Source organism: Heliangelus exortis, chromosome 3, assembly GCF_036169615.1.
Source record: "Heliangelus exortis chromosome 3, bHelExo1.hap1, whole genome shotgun sequence".
Classification (NCBI taxonomy): Eukaryota; Metazoa; Chordata; class Aves; order Apodiformes; family Trochilidae; genus Heliangelus; species Heliangelus exortis.
In genome coordinates, this window is record NC_092424.1 from 45,455,202 (window position 1) to 45,471,208 (window position 16,007).

At 37.8% G+C, this 16,007-nt stretch overlaps 1 protein-coding gene across 3 annotated transcripts in view; it reads left to right on the forward strand.

Annotated features, from left to right (window-relative positions):
- Window positions 1–15,411, forward strand: part of PDE10A (phosphodiesterase 10A) — a 361,597-nt gene extending 346,186 nt beyond the window's left edge. For all 3 annotated transcript variants that reach the window (XM_071740425.1, XM_071740424.1, XM_071740426.1), the window contains exons 20-22: window positions 1,586–1,666; window positions 4,927–5,015; window positions 10,960–15,411. In XM_071740425.1, coding sequence (XP_071596526.1) covers window positions 1,586–1,666; window positions 4,927–5,015; window positions 10,960–11,077 — 288 coding nt within the window. In that variant the 3' untranslated portion in view covers window positions 11,078–15,411. The remainder of the gene's footprint in view (window positions 1–1,585; window positions 1,667–4,926; window positions 5,016–10,959) is intronic.
- The last annotated feature ends 596 nt before the right edge of the window (window positions 15,412–16,007 follow it).

The window sequence follows — 16,007 nt, forward strand, 5'->3', positions numbered from 1 at the left end:
GTGGACCCTCAGTAAATGTGCAGATGACAGCCACCATAGGTGGCTGTGTTGCTCCTTGGAGGGTAGGAAAGCCTTACAGTGGGACCTGGACAGGTTAGACCAGCAGGCCAAGGCTAACTGTGTGAGGTTTAACAAGGCCAAATGTTCCAGGTCTTGCACCTGGGTCATAACAACCCCATGGAAAGCTACAGACCTGGGGAAGTGTGGTTAGAGAGATGTAAGTTGGAAAGGGACCTGGGGGTATTGGCTGACAGTCGACTTCATATGAGTCAGCAGTGTGTGCAGGTGGCCAAGAAGGCCAATGGCATCCTGGCTTGTGTTAGGAACTCAGTGGCCATCAAGAATAGGAAGGTGATCATCCCTCTGTACTCAGCTCTGGTGAGGCTGCATCTTGAGTCCTGTGTTCAGTTCTGGGCACCTCACTAAAGAAGGGACAGAGAAGTGCTGGAACATGTCCAGAGAAGGGCACTGAGGCTCGTGAAGGGCCTGGAGCACACACAAGTGCTGTGAGGAGCGGCTGAGGGAGCTGGGGGTGTTCAGTCTGGAGAAGAGGAGGCTGAGAGGAGACCCTAGAGCTCTCTTCAACCACCTCAAGGGAGGTTGGAGAGAGGAGGGAAATGGCCTCATCTCCTTAGGGAACTGTGACAGGACCAGAGGGAATGGGTGTAAGCTGTGCCAGGGGAGGTTTAGGCTGGATGTTAGGAAACATTTTTTTCCCTCAGAGGGTTGTCAGGCATTGGAATGGCCTGCCCAGGGCAGTGGTGGAGTCACCATACCTGGAGGTATTTAAAAGGTGTTTGGACCTGGTCCTTAAGGGTATGGTTTAGTAGTTAGTTTATGGTGTTGGTCAAAGGTTGGACTGGATGATCTTGGGGGTCTCTTCCAACCTAATATATTCTTTGAACTGTAGCAGAAACATAGAACATCAATTTAAGGCATGTCCCAAGCTTTCAGATAGCTAAACCTCTGTAAACTGAATCTCATATTAAAGGACACAGATATACAAATACTGTATGAGCTGTTATCCTGCATAAACTTTCTCCCTCACTCAAGATGTATCAGGTCTGGCCAAGATGGAGTTAACTTTCCCCATAGCAGCCCTCTCAGTGCTGTCACTGGCTCTGTCAGACATGGGGGAAGCTTCTGGCATCTTCTCACAGAATTCATCCCTGTAGCACCTTCCCCACCAAAACCTTGCCACAGAAACTCAGTAGCACTTTAAGCAGGTTTCAAATCAGGTTTGAAAATGTTTCAAAAGATGAGACTAACTACGAATAGAACAGGATAGAATGAACCGATTTCTTCCATTTTATTTTTCCAGGGTTTTTTTATTACAGATGCCTGTGGAAGCAGGGAAAATGTGTGTACATTGACTTAAACCCAAACTCTGCTTCTTAACATTAACTTTCAGGTGAATGCATACAATGAGCCCATCCTTAGGCAGATTTGAGATTGCCTTAGACTGGTACCACTTTATTTTAAATACTGGATTTTTAGATTACCATGCAATAGAAGGTGGAAACCAATTTGGATCCCAGTAGCCTTCATTTTTCTTTCCCTAATCTCTGTCTTTGCTTTTTTCCAGGGTGATGAAATGAAGAAAACAGGTATTCAACCTATTCCTATGATGGACAGAGACAAAAAAGATGAAGTCCCTCAGGGTCAGGTATGAACTGTCTCATCTCTGAAAAAACATAAATTGTTTATAGTGTTAATAAAATATATATGGGAAAATATTTTGCATATGTGAATATTTCATTGGACATTAGGGTATGCAGGCTGCTGAATTCCATGTTCTTCATGAAAACAGGATTTATTTTTTTTTTAACAGCAGTGAAAAAATTTTTTTCAAAGACATCACTTAAATGACAGTGTGCTCTTTGCTGTTGTCGCCTGTTCAGTTCTTTGCACTTGTAACCCTAGCTAAAACTACAATCACCTATGGTTTTCAGAAGTCTCAATAGCACTCTTTCAACTTAGTAAGTGGTTGTTTCAGCCCATGGCTAAAAGATTTCACTGTTTTATCCCGAATACAAAATTAACTTCTTCCTCTGGTTCTGGTTAAAATATCCAGGATCAGATTTTGAAATATTTGTAGTTTTAGAACAATCAGTCTTAAGTATTTTTTTAATAAATATTTTAAAAAATCAAATGTGAAGAGTTTCTTGAGGGTAAGCAATAAAGGGTATATTTCTAAGATCTTCAGTTGACTGGTACTGATTGTTCTGTACACAAAAATGTGCAGAAATACCTGCTTTTTTATGCTTTCCCCAGGGAAAATTGGTATTTTCTTAACATAAGTTTGAGGGGGGTCTTTCAATTTACTTTTTTAGGTAAATACAAAAGGTAGTTTCTCCTTTGATTATCTGGGCAGAGAAGAGATTTCAATTGTCCATTATCCATTCATACGTATATATTTGTGATGTGTTTTTTTTATTTCAGTGGCTCTAATCCTTTGTTAGTAATTAGCACTTGCAAAGCATTTAGTGAACTCTGAAACTGACAACAATATTTAAAATAAATTTGAAATGAAAAATTATTGCGAAGTCACTGTAGATTAATGACTTATTAATTAAGACTATGGAAATTGTTATTAGTTTTAAATTAATAAGATTTAAATATGATTTGCATATTTAGCATAAAATATTATATATATTATTACTAAATTTCTGTGTATAGTATAAGCCTAAAAACAGAAGAAACAGTTTATTTTTCCACACCTTATATTAGTTATCTTTGAGCATCTTGAAAAATAAACAGTATTATAGTCTGTATTCATCTTGACTTTTGTGGAAGAATTATTAATGGAGTGAAAGCACAAATGTAAGAAATTAGCTGTTTTTTCCCAATTTTTTATTAATATGTAATTTCAAAAAACCCCTATTTCTGCCTCAAGTACTCATCTTTGATGAGCCTAGCTTGTACTTTACTCTTCCTCTCACTGGGTTGCTGGATCTTGTGCTTTATACCTCTTGCAGTGCAACTCCTGTAAGATCTCTGAGTTCAACATCTTCCTGCTGTGGAGTCTGCACTGCAGATTTGCTCCTGACTCAGCAAGGGTCTTATTACCCTCTTTTTTGCTCCTCCTTTTGGAACCCCTAAAGAAAATAGAAATGCCAAAACTAAGCTGTGACCTAAAAAGCCCTTTTGAAGAGAGCAAGTCAAGCCAGCCTGATAATGAAGGGAGGGACAAGGAACAGTTCACATGCTTCAGCCATTCAAAACTTATCCCAGAAATACAGTTTTCAGGTTGAAAATGAAAGGTCTATCATTATTATCATCATCAAAAATACAGCTCTTAAAGCTAGCAGTATGCTTAGGATACAGAGTTGGAAGGGATGGGAGCAATTTATTCAGAAACAAAAGATATTCTCTAGTTCCTCCTGCTCATGCGTCTTAGGACATATGTACACTGCCTTTCCTGAAGTGACTTCAGGAGGTTTTCTTATATGTGAGTGAACTCTCAACTTCCCTTCCAGCCACAGCATCATGAAAATCAGTCTGGAATAGTTTATTAAGATAACTACACCTTTTACAAAAGGAATTTTGTGTACTTTACCTGGACAGAAGTGGAAACTCTTGCAAATTAATGTTTTAGGTTAATTTGGCTTTATTGAGAACTTGAATCCATTGAGCCTTTTAGCCTTTAGTATTCTTTCCTTGATTGATGTGCATTTCAACTTAAAAGCTTTCAGGCTTTTAAGAAGACACATTTTATTTTAAATACTGGGGTTCCAAAGAGAAGCTTGTTCAGAATATATCAGAGTTGAACTTAGTTCGCTTGAAATCTTTTATATTTTGCAATGGCAACATAGTTCTCGTTGAGCCAGAAAGTGTCACTGTACCTAAGGTCGCATTTTAATTTTTGGTAGCTATGGATACTCTGCTATTTTTCAGTGAAATAAAATACAAAACAAGCAAGCAAGCAAGAAAGACACAGAAAGAAAACAATGCATTATGCAAACCAGCAAACATTTGTGGTTGAACAGACATCACAGCTGTGTGCAGTTTTGCCTTCTCACCAGCTGCAGTTTCTATCAGTTACATCATGATTACTTCAGCTCAGACTGTTGGGTTCTCAGGTCAGAATAAAATTTCTGCCCCAAAAAAGGGATTGTAGTGCACTACTGTAACTATCATGAGAGTCTGGGATAAATGAGTGATGTTATAATGGGTCTGAATTTAGCCTGTAATCCTTGCTAATATATAAGTAGCATTTTCTAAAAATTCCCTCATGTCATGACAATTCAGCTGTGACACAGTAGTTGTCATAGGCCCCCGAGTCTGTATGATTCAAATATCACTGACAAGCTACTCATTTGGTGTTCTCTGAATAGATTTACATGATAATGGTAAAAAATCCGTCACTGAACTGAAAGAAAGAAATCACAAACCAATTATAGATCACAGTGCACGTCTTTTAGAAGCTTTCCAAAGGTGCAAAGCCGTTCACATCTCAAATAAATGGAGCTATGGAATACATATGCTGGAGGACATCAAGCAATTCAGAATCTGACCAATTTTTGGCAATGCTGCTTAACCTTGGGTTTTAAAATAAATAAAATTTAATCACAAGAATAATATTTGTAGATATGGCTCTGCCATTTGCATATGCTTCCTGCCACCAAAAAGCCAGGCAGACGCTAAGCAAACCAGATGAATAATAAAAGATCCTGTAGAAAATCCAATCTGAAGCAGCCATATTAATCATAAGAGACATGTAAGCAACTTGTAATTAGCAGAGACTTCAGTGTTAGTGCTTCATTTTAAAGTACTCAGATAATGATACAGAAGAGATGCAGAAGTAAGAACTACTAACATAAGTAGGAATTAAGTAGTCAACAGCTTTTACCTAGTTGGCTGTTAACTTTCAGTATTGCAATTTGGCAACATTTAACTAAATTTTTTCATTGCTGTTTTTCATAGATTGGGTTCTACAATGCTGTAGCCATCCCATGTTATACTACTCTTGCACAGATCTTTCCACCAACTGGGCCACTACTCCGAGCATGCAGGTGAGTAAATGCATAATTTTTCCCATAGCATGTAGCTTGGTTAAATAAAAGCCAAACATGCTTTGCAAGTTTGTCTGGAAATACAGACTTAATTTTAGCATTTGCATACAGGGGATATGCATCTTCCTTTAATCCATGCACAAACCCAGAGGCAGTAACTATTGGCTGGGACTATTATATGCAGATCTGCAGACACAGATGATTAAAATGTGTCTGACACCAAAAGCATTTAGAGATAAACAGGTTCACTGCTTATGCATCCCAAACTAGACTGGTTCAGTATGATTTCCTTCTGTCCTTTTTACTTCTAAAATTGTTCTCATAACTAGGGTTGCCTAGAATTCTGTTTCATGGAAAAATATGTGGTTTCGGCAGGTAGTTTTAATTAATTCCAGAATATTTTTATTACAAGCAGAAAAAAAAATAATCCTCAAAATATCTGAGTAAATGGGAACATAAGGTTAGTACCACTGAGTTGTGGCAAATATAGCATTTTCCTATCGGTCAGTTGGGATGTAGACTGGGACCTTCAGGAGTCAAGGGTATTTAACCAATTGGCTCCTTGTACCCTGGAATGATGGTGGATCTCTCTGTAGGTAGTTCTGTTCCAAAATTATATCCTGGACCTTAGCAATCTTTCCTGACAAAATTTCAGTTGAAACAACAGTAAGTTTAACATGAAGATGTTCTGGTTTCAGGTAAATCAGAATTCTCTGAGGAAAACCAGTTGATTCATAAAATGACAGCAATCTTTAGGGAGAAGAGGCCTGGTTTTCTATGTTCTTACTGCCATCTCTTTCAGAATGTTTTTTTTCCTCTTGAACTCCTGGAATTGTACCTTTCATTGAACTTTTTCTTGAATCTGTATGGCAAAACTACCTACTTTGTCACTTTCCTGATCTTATGGGCTAAATGATCTATGTGAAGTAGCAGAAAGTAAACAAAACATTATGAACATAATTGTGGTTGCCTCTCAGAATTCTCCAAGATGAAGAGCCCCAGCTCCCTCATCCTTTCCTCATGATTCCCTCATCATCTTTGTGGCTCTAATAATGTTGAAGATCTTAAGCCAAATCTAGATATACTTTTTAAAGCAGTGGTCTGAGGCACAGTTACTGTGATGAAATTGCCAAGGCCTGTCTTTTCCAGCCAGCTAGGCTAGGTGATCCTTATAGCAGTGTCTTGCATCCTTAAAAGCTATACAAGTAACAATGGATTGTAAATAATAGGCAATATTTTGTTATCCTAAATTGAGTAATGTGGAAGTATTCATAATTGCATATTTTAGTGGCTTCATCAGTTACAATATAGCAGTTAACTCTTTTCTAGTTTCAAAATGCTGTAGAGTGTGTTCCTATCATAATGGCATCAAACTCCAAATCCTGTTTTGGAATTCAGAGTTGCAGTACTGGGTAGGAATGCATACTCTCTGAGCCATGTTGATCTCATATACATGTGTTGGTAGTTTGATCATAGATAATTGAATCATAGAATCATGGAATATGCTGAGTTGGAAGGGATCCATCAGGATCATCAAGTCCCACTCCTGTCCTTGAGTAGGGCACCCCCAGGATCACACCAGGTGCCTGAGAGTGTCATCCAAATGTTTGTTGAACTCAGGCAGGCTTGGTGCCTTGACCACTTCTCTGGTGAGCTTGTTACATTGCTCAACTGCCCTCTAGATGAAAAACCTTTTCCTGACAGCTAACCTAAACCTCCCCTGATTCAGCTTTCTACCATTTCCCTGAGTCCTGTCTTGGTCACAGGAGTGAAGAAATTAGTGCCAGTCCCTTCTCTTCCCCTTGTGAGGAAGCCATATACTGCAATGAGGTCACCCCTCAGCCTCTTTTTCTACATACTGAACAATTCAAGTGACCTCAGCTGCTCTTCATAACTCATCCCTTCCAGACCCTTCACCATCCTTGTTACTCTCCTTTGGATCCTCTCCAAAGGCTTGATGTCTTCTCTATACTGTGGTGCCCAACACTGCACACAGTACCCCAGGTGTGGCTGTGCCAGTGCAGAGCAGAGTGGGACAATCACCTCCCTTGTCGGGTTGGTGATGCGGTGCTTGGTGCACCCCAGGACACCACTGGCCCCCTGGCTGCCAGGGCACACTGCTGCCTCATCTTCACTTTGCCCTCAGCCAGGACCCCCAGGTCCCTCTCCAGCCACTCATTCCCCAGTCTGTACTTGCCACCAGGGTTGCCCTGGTGCAGAATTCACCACTTGCCTTTGTTAAACTTCAGGTGGCTGGTGATTACTCGTCCCTCTACCTGTCAAGGTCTCTCTGCAGGGCCTGCCTGCCCTTGGGGAAGTCATCCGCTCCTCCCAGTTTTGTGACATCCACAGACTTACTTAAAATTCTTTCCAAACCTGCATCCAAGGACTGGACGCATTCATTGAATAATGTGTACTCTGACAAAAAAAGGAATTGCTTTCAGTGTGAAATAGGAGAACGTGAAGTAAACTACAGAACTGCTTGTAATCCTTTCCAATTTTTACAAGGTCATGAGTCATCCAGTTGCTTAGGGAGAGGTACTCTGAGATCTAAAAAGTTTTTTAACCTCTTTCTCTTGCTTGACGGCATGCAGCTGAAAGCTAAATAGTCATGTAACTGCAACACAGATTGCCCTTTGCATTAATCATGCTTTCAGTCAGAAATAGCTTTGTATTGTTTACATAGACTAATCATCCCTTACTATAATAGTCACCATTAGAAATTGAGTAATACTTATCCTGAATATTTACAGTTATGTGTTTCTGCTCAAGCTAACAAATAGTGTTAAACTGCTTTACATATGTTTTTTCATTCTTTTGTATTACTTATTTGTCAACATCTTTTACTCCCCAAATCAGTACCTATATGCTTTTCACATGAAAATGCTTTGCAGAGTCTGTATGATTAAGAAAGTAACCTCAACACTGGATGTAAGGAAGTTTGTTACTAGCACAATCAAATGGGATGTCTTAAAAAATGTTTGTATTTACTGTAGAACCATTTGCATAAGCCTGCCAACATCTTTATTAAGAATCAGCGTTGTTATTCTGCTTAGTGGGACCTAAAGCTTAGAGAGGCTAGGCTGAGTGCTTAATACTGCACAGAATCTTTTTCAGGAGCAGGGTTCTGGGAAGACCTATATCTTTTGTTTTCCAGCCACATAGTTATCCAAATGAGGCTTATTTGCAAAAATGGCTTGTAATACTTGGTGGTGCATCTTTCAGTACTCAGCTGAGGAGATGTGAAGTTAAATTATAGAGCACGAGGCAGTCACATACATAATGTGTTCTAGATGAAGGGTTCTTCATGCTCCTGAAGATAAAGCATAAACATCTTTTCAGGAGTGGGTGTGATGTCTGAAGTAATAACAGTCAGATTCCTGGCAGATATTATATGAACTTTTTCTCTTCTAGAAATTATGTTTGTTATTTGGAATTGCTTGGAATTCTGATTATAGTTATAATACTGATACTGGTGAAAACTACACTGGCACTGTCCTGACTGCAGACAGCTCTGTACAGACTCAGCTCCCCACCCTGCTCTTGTACATTCCTTACTTTAGATTGCAATTAAACAGAACTGGGCGTAGATGAGTGGATGTGTTTTAAGATCTTCGTAAGACTAAAGACCTTCCTGAAAATCCACATCCTAGCATAAAGTCTTCTGAGGAGCATTTTGATAGCTTTAAGCTTAGCTCTGAAATTACCCTCTGCTGCCTGAGGGAGTTGAGTAGGAAATTGAGAACACAGATCTATCTTCAACTTCCCAATTACTAAAATGTATGTTATTTTGGGGTTTAGGCTACTCCTCCAGAATATTTCAAATTGATGATTTTGTGTAGGGTGTTTTCTGTTATTTTTCATGGGTAGCTGTTATCTAGTGTGATGAGAGTAATACAGCCTCGTTCTTGTTTGGTGTTGCCTCAGCTGCTGACTGAACTGATTTTGATATGACCCCTTCACCAACAGTGCTCATTCTGGGAACTCAGAGTTTAAACTGTCTTGTCCTTGAGTTGTTTGGAACACAGGCTCCAGGTGCAAATAATAGCAGCAGAAGCAGCCAAGGCTGCTTGTCAGCACCAAAGTTTTTATTTTGAGAGTGCCTGGGCAGTTAGTCCAGACACTTAGGAGCCAGAGCTTCATTGGGAGCACAAAGGCAAATGAATCATATTATCTGCATCTAAAAAAAAATAAATAAAAAAGGTATCAGTCACTCATTTCCTTGAGGTAAGGGGGCAGCTGAGAACAAGGTTTTCTTATTCAGTAATTTATTCTAAATTTTAATATATTACTTTCATTCTGTGTAGATCAAAACTACCAGACACCTGTGTCAGTGTTTGGAATAAGTCTTTTGTGTGTTTCATAGTCCAAGTACTCAGTAGGCGTACCAAGATGGTAAACATAGGATACTATATTTATTTTGAGGGTAAGGTGATTTTTTTTCTTTATTTCAGATCAAATAATTTTAAAGAATTTTCCATGTGGTTTCAGGTCTCTCGGTTCTTGATAAAACTGATATATTTCAGAAAGCATTTTGGCTGCAATTCTCCTCATTACTTTCACCAGTTTCAGGAAAGGAACCTAGAAATTGTGACAGTTTTTTTATCCTTTGTGCATTATTGTATTAGCTGAAATTCAGCTCCATATTAACAATGGCTTCATGACTACCAGTTGGCCTGGAGCATGGACAGAGTAGGTTTCCATCTGCCCGCGGAAAATAGTGTAGGTTTTCCTCTAGAGGGCACCAGCTTCCTTCAGTAGACTCCATCAGATCTTGCCTTCTTCTGTCTGCAAAAAACACATAATTTTCTTTTACTTGTTCACCGTGCTTTCAGCTGTTTTATGAAGTGTTTCAGCAAAGCTGTGACATAAAGATCAGAAGAGTTCTGCCACTTAAATTCTGGTGTAGTATGGTGACACATAGCATGTAAGGCAATTATGATTTCACCATGGTGTTTGTTTACTGAAGATATCTAAGAAATGTTGATTTAGTAAGTAGGTATCTTGATTGTATTAAACTGAAACAGTCGTACTTGCTCTCTTTCACTCTGCCATTGAAGACTGAGTGCTAGATTTGGCCATAGGTTGCAAGTGTGGTCTGCAATTTTGTATCATCACTAGACTTCCAAGTCACTGTACTAGTGTACAGTAAGTAAGATTATGGGTCCGTACTCCCTAAACATTATTAGAATACTACCAGCCTAATTGTGAACCAAATTTTGGACTTGGAGTTTACCTAAGCTGAGAGATGTGGAAAAAAAATACTTCTCTCTCAGCCTATCTAAAACTCAAAGTCCAGACTTCGGGCACTTGTTGAATGTAGTGGATTGATAGTATGATTACTACATTAGTTATTGAAAGTTGATACTATGATGTTGGCTTGCAACATCTTATACACTGTCAGGTAGTGAAAGAGTTGCAGAAGTGTTAATGTGCTTCTGTGGTTTCCAGTGAAGGAAGTTTCCTGGCGTAAGTCCTGATCTGTGCAGTGGCTTTTAAAAGGGCAGAAATATGCTGTGGTAAAATCCATGAAGGCTGCAATGATGAAGGCAGCTTGTCTCCAGACTGTGTTTGAGTTTTTTCAGATGTGACTCTATTGGGTCATAGCTGGGTTTTCTTTGCCACCACGAGGACTAGAAATTCATAATGGAAGAAGCTGCTGGCCTCTTGCTCCAGGGCTTGTTCTGGAGAAGATACGCTGTAGGCATATATTCAGTCAACATGAATATGAGCCACAAAGAATTATTACGAAGTGAAATAACTGAAGGCAAATAATGAAATAATGTAAAGATTATAAAAGTCTGATGGCATACAGGTAGGTGCTTACATACAGCATAAAACTGTATCTCGAAGTATGGTACAGTGGACAGTATAGTTAGGAAAAAATTCCTAATATGCCAATGAACGTTGCTTTATATCTTTGATTTTTTTTTTCCATCTCCAGGGACAATCTCAACCAATGGGAGAAAGTAACAAGAGGTGAAGAAGCCTCTGTGTGGATTCCCTCTCAGTCCCTTGCTTCTGGGGCCTCAGATTCACTTCCTGTGAAGATTGATGACTGAACAGCAGCAACAGATTGCTTTAACCTGAAAAGCATCCATTCTTGTTCTGGAGGTTGTTTTTTGTTTTGCTTTATTTTTATTTGGAAAAAAAAAAAAAAAAAAAAAAAGGAAACAGGAAAAGAAAAGCTACAAAATGCTAGCTAAGAAGCAGATCTGCCTAGCAGGGTAACACTGAGGAGTTACCTCAGCGAAATGACTCTGGCAGCCAATCTCCTGACCTACACCAGTGACACAAAGTGAACAGACGTAAAGTGACAACCCAGATGTTTTGGAATCAGCTATCAGAGGAGAACTTACAACTTGTGAATATAAAAGACTGGCCTTATCTCATGGGCTACATTGCTGAGGCCTTAATTTAAAACTTAGGGGAAGGGGAAAAATCTTAGGGGGGTACTTCTAAATCATATCTTTCTAGTAAGGGTTTCAATGGTACTTTTGTTATACCGTACTGTGGCTGGCTTTAACACCAGTGTCACTTGGGAGTTCTTGGCTATAAATAGAACAATATACCCATTGCTATTGTGAATGTTTATGTGTGATCTACTTGTAATCAGTTTGAACTCCAGCAGAATCCTTGGAGACTACAATTCATGCTTAGGTTACAGTGCATTCTCTTGCTGAAAACTAAAGGAAAACCAACATTCAGGTTAAAGGTTTAAAATACTTCATTAAGCATCATAATGCAAATTGTCTGTCACTCACAAGGCAAACAGTGAAAGAACTCAGTGGTGATGTTTTGTTCTTCAGACTGATTTATAAACCTAGACAACTCTTCCCTTAAAACACTGGAAGTATTGGATATTTATCTCTGATATATGAGAAAGAGTTTCAGGTTGGAATTTATGTATCCATAGTGATAGAAGTATCAGACTAAAATTTAATTGAGACAGCAAAAATTTTCTTACCTAGCTCACAATTCAGTGAAGTCATGTTTTTTAGTTCTACCTGCTGAGTTCTATTTTAAAAGGTATCAGAGACATAACCTGGAGAATACTATCTGCTGGGAATAAAATCCTTGTCAGAAAAGTCAGGTCTGATAAGAGGGATTGTGGTACCATCACAATAAGTCAGAGTGTTATTGTATTGATTAGCTTTTGTGTTGCACAGTGACACTGCATGTTTTCTACTGCTTTCTTCCCCCATCCCAAGGTGAGTGAAATTCAGAAACTTCTCCATTTGTCTGTTTGCTTTTTCCCATAGTTCATCAAAATTACCAAGCTTAGAACTGCCTTTCTCAATGGAAGAGTAGCTGACTGAAGAAAAGCACTCTAAAATGCTGTGTTTACAGTTCTGTGCTGACTTAGGCTTCAGCCTTACAAACTGATGCACAGGCTTTAAGACCTTAAATTTCATGCCACTCTTTTAAATTTAGTGCAATTGTACAAAGTATGTTTCAACAATACTTAATTTGCCTTCATCTTTCTCTTTAAAATAATGAGAAAAAAAAATCTGCATATTGATCCATGAAAGGTGAAAACACAGTATTTGCATACCTCTCACATACAGCCTATACTTTTTCACAGATACTTTTTAACTCTTGTAGTGGTTCCATGATAACATGGCCTTTTGTGTGATAGCAACAAATAATAGTAGTGACTTAGAAAACAGGTTCTCTTTTTACATCTTGTGTCTGTTGAGCTGTTTTGCTCCAAAAAGCATGCCATCTTATGGGTTCCATGTAAATGACTTGGACTCTTTGAGTTTTGCCTTCTGTTATGGTCGAGCACATACCAGTATTTGTACATGTGTGCAGTTTGTAATACATAATCCCATAATGTATAAATGCACGTAAGCCTTTGCAGAACATAGGTAACTCAGAGGTTGAGAACTTAATATGAAGTCATCTCATTTGTATGATACAGGTTACAAAGCTGCAACCCCATAATTTTTTTCAGTTTTTGCCAATCCAAGTGCAGAAATTCATAGCTAACCACAGCAAACTCTTTGGGAATAACAAAGAAATGGCAGGACCAATTGCACCGAAGTAGAATGAATACTAGTAGCTCTGCTTAGCAGTTCTAAATCTTGTAGATGCTACGTTTCATCTAAGTACTTGAGGCACAATCCATGATTCCTACTCTTTGCATGAAAATTATCCAAAGTCTGGTGACTACAGAAATACTCTGAAATTCTGATAACCCAAACTACTGTGTATAACATTTTCTATTCATGGGCTAAGTATATCTACTGTTATTCTCCCCCTTTTTAAGTGATCTTTTACTCACTCAAGATAACTTCCCTAGTTCTGTTACTTACCATTCAAAGTATTTGGCAGTATCACATTTTATATTCTGAAGTTTATAAGTACTGCTACAGAACATATTTTCCTAACAAATTTGTCAAATTGGCAATAAGTTGTTCTATTAATGTCTCAAGCTAAGGTATTGTTTCTAACATAAAGCTATCCACACCACATAAAAGATGTGCTTGCTATAAAATACTGTAGATTAGAGTTAAGAATTTAGGCAACAGTGGTTGTTGTTTGGTTTGGTTTCCAGGTGTGTAAAAGAAGAAAACTCATGATAAAGTGCTACTTTCTTTTAGCACCCAGACCAACAATAACCACGATGGACTGTCTTTTCTAAGCAAATTTTAGTGTGTCTTAGAATTTAGAGTGCAGATTTGGATGTGTCAATTTTTTGTAGAAATAAACTTATGCCCACACTTCCAAAGTCAACCCCCCAAAACTTAAAACTTTGAAGCCATGCTTGAATTTCATGGCTCATTACACGCTGAGATTTAATTCTAGAACTAACCAGACGTAGACAAATAGAGCAGTAAGACATCTACGTTTTTTAAGGCATCTAGCTCATGAAGTTAAACTACCAATAGCCATTCTTTGTTGCATTTTTGTACTACTAAAACTGGTTTTGTTCATGAGAGTGTATAAAAACCTGAAGATTTCTCCTTTCCTAAAATGTTGATACTCCCAGAATGGTGTTATTTTTGTTAGTAATTCCAATTACTTTTCCTTTCCTAGCTTGATAAACGTAAAATGATTGTTTGAAGCCATATCTGAGCATTTCTAATGCATTATAAAATGATGCCTGAAAGGTGTGCACTAGATGAGAAAAATAGTTGACATAGCATGATACTTACCTGAGATGTTGCATGTATTATTACAGCACTGACAGAAACTCCACTGTTAAAATTATCTGTGAATTTTGTACAGTCATTCAACATTCTGCTGTAATAGTTCAACTCATGGCAATATTCTTTTCACAACTGGCCATCTGGTAAAACATTTACGTTGGACATGCAGTTTGGAATTCATCTTTTTATGTGGCACAGACTCCTTACATGTGTTTAAATTTAGAACAGTGTGGTCAGTTTACTGTGACTGCATTTAGAGCATTTAGTGTAAAATTGTTGGGATAGCAAATAGCACTATTCATGTTAAGAAGTAGAGATTGTTAGATGCTCAAAACAATTATGACCCTCTTGAAATAATGCATTTGCCTCAAACACTGTGATATAGGAACAGTTCTGTGAAGTGGAACAGTTAATTTGTTCATTATAAACACAGAAAAGGCTTTCTGCACACAATTACAAGGAAGTTCACATTCAAAGTTTAGGTTATATATCCCAATCTAGCAAAGGCACATCATAATTCTCATTTTGCTTTCTGACCAAAAACTGTGCTCGATTGTAATACGGGTGTATACTCTGTCAAAAAACCTAAAATAACGGACTGCTTTCTAGGGTAGATCAAACTGATTTGTTGAGTAGATTCATATATATTCAAAATTCAGGTTGGGCTGTTATGTGAAGAAGAAAGAACTTCAAGGTTAACAACATTCAACTTTACTACATTTAGTGAGCTGAAAATTTGTTTTATATATATATATTTACACACGTATATATATATATATGATACATATAAACTATCTTTGTAAAAAAACAAAAAAATATGCAAGTGCAATAATTTAAAGAGGTCTTAACTTTGCATTTATAAATTATAAATACTGTACATGGTGTGTAATTTTTTTCATGTATTCATTTGCAGTCTTTGTATTTAAAAACAAACCTAAACCTTTACTATTACGTTTGTACAATAGAACAGTAAGCATTTATTATGATATAGTTAAGTTGTAAATAAATTCACAAACCAAACAGCCAGTACATATGCATATATGGGTGTCCTATTGTGAAACCTGTTTTTGCTTTTACTGCTGGCTTTAGCACAGCAAGACTACTTCTGTGGATATGTAATTATACATATAAATATATGTATGATACATAAAATATATTTAGAAATGTTCATAATTTTAATGGATATATCTATACATATACTTTGGTGTGAATATTACTGAATACAGAGTTTTTTAATATTATTTTTCATGTTTATCTTTGCTATTATTGGGAGTGGAAGTAAGGGTTGGGAAGTGTGTGTGTACAATTGTAGTTTACTGCCTATGGTATATCTTCCCAACATAAGTTCCTTCTTTTAAAAAAACAAAAAAGGAAATTGGGTCACCATCCACCTGTTACAAGTTTACATTGTCATAGACTCCAAAGGGATCCACTTTCCTATTGTCCTCCTGCTGCCAGAGAGCCTGCGTTGCTGTTGTTTGATACTTCCACGCAGGTCCTTGTTTTGCCACAAATGGCAGTGCAGCTAATGCAGGCTCATTTGTTACTTCTGAGGAGTTTGTGGGGTTACTCAGCTGCTGAATTGTAGAAAAATAATTCTGCACCCAAAGATTAAAGGTTTGCTAGTTTAGAGGGAGACAGGACTTTGACAGCTGGCAATACCCTGTAAAAATACAGTCAGTTCAGGGAACAGTAAAACAAAATCCTGAACAAGACATTATCAGATATTTATAAAGTGAAGAAAAAAATTCCTCTGCATTTATCTATCTAATACACTGATTTGCTTTAAAGATGTCTTGCACTGCTCGTGCTCAGTAAAGAAGTTATTTGCCGTTTA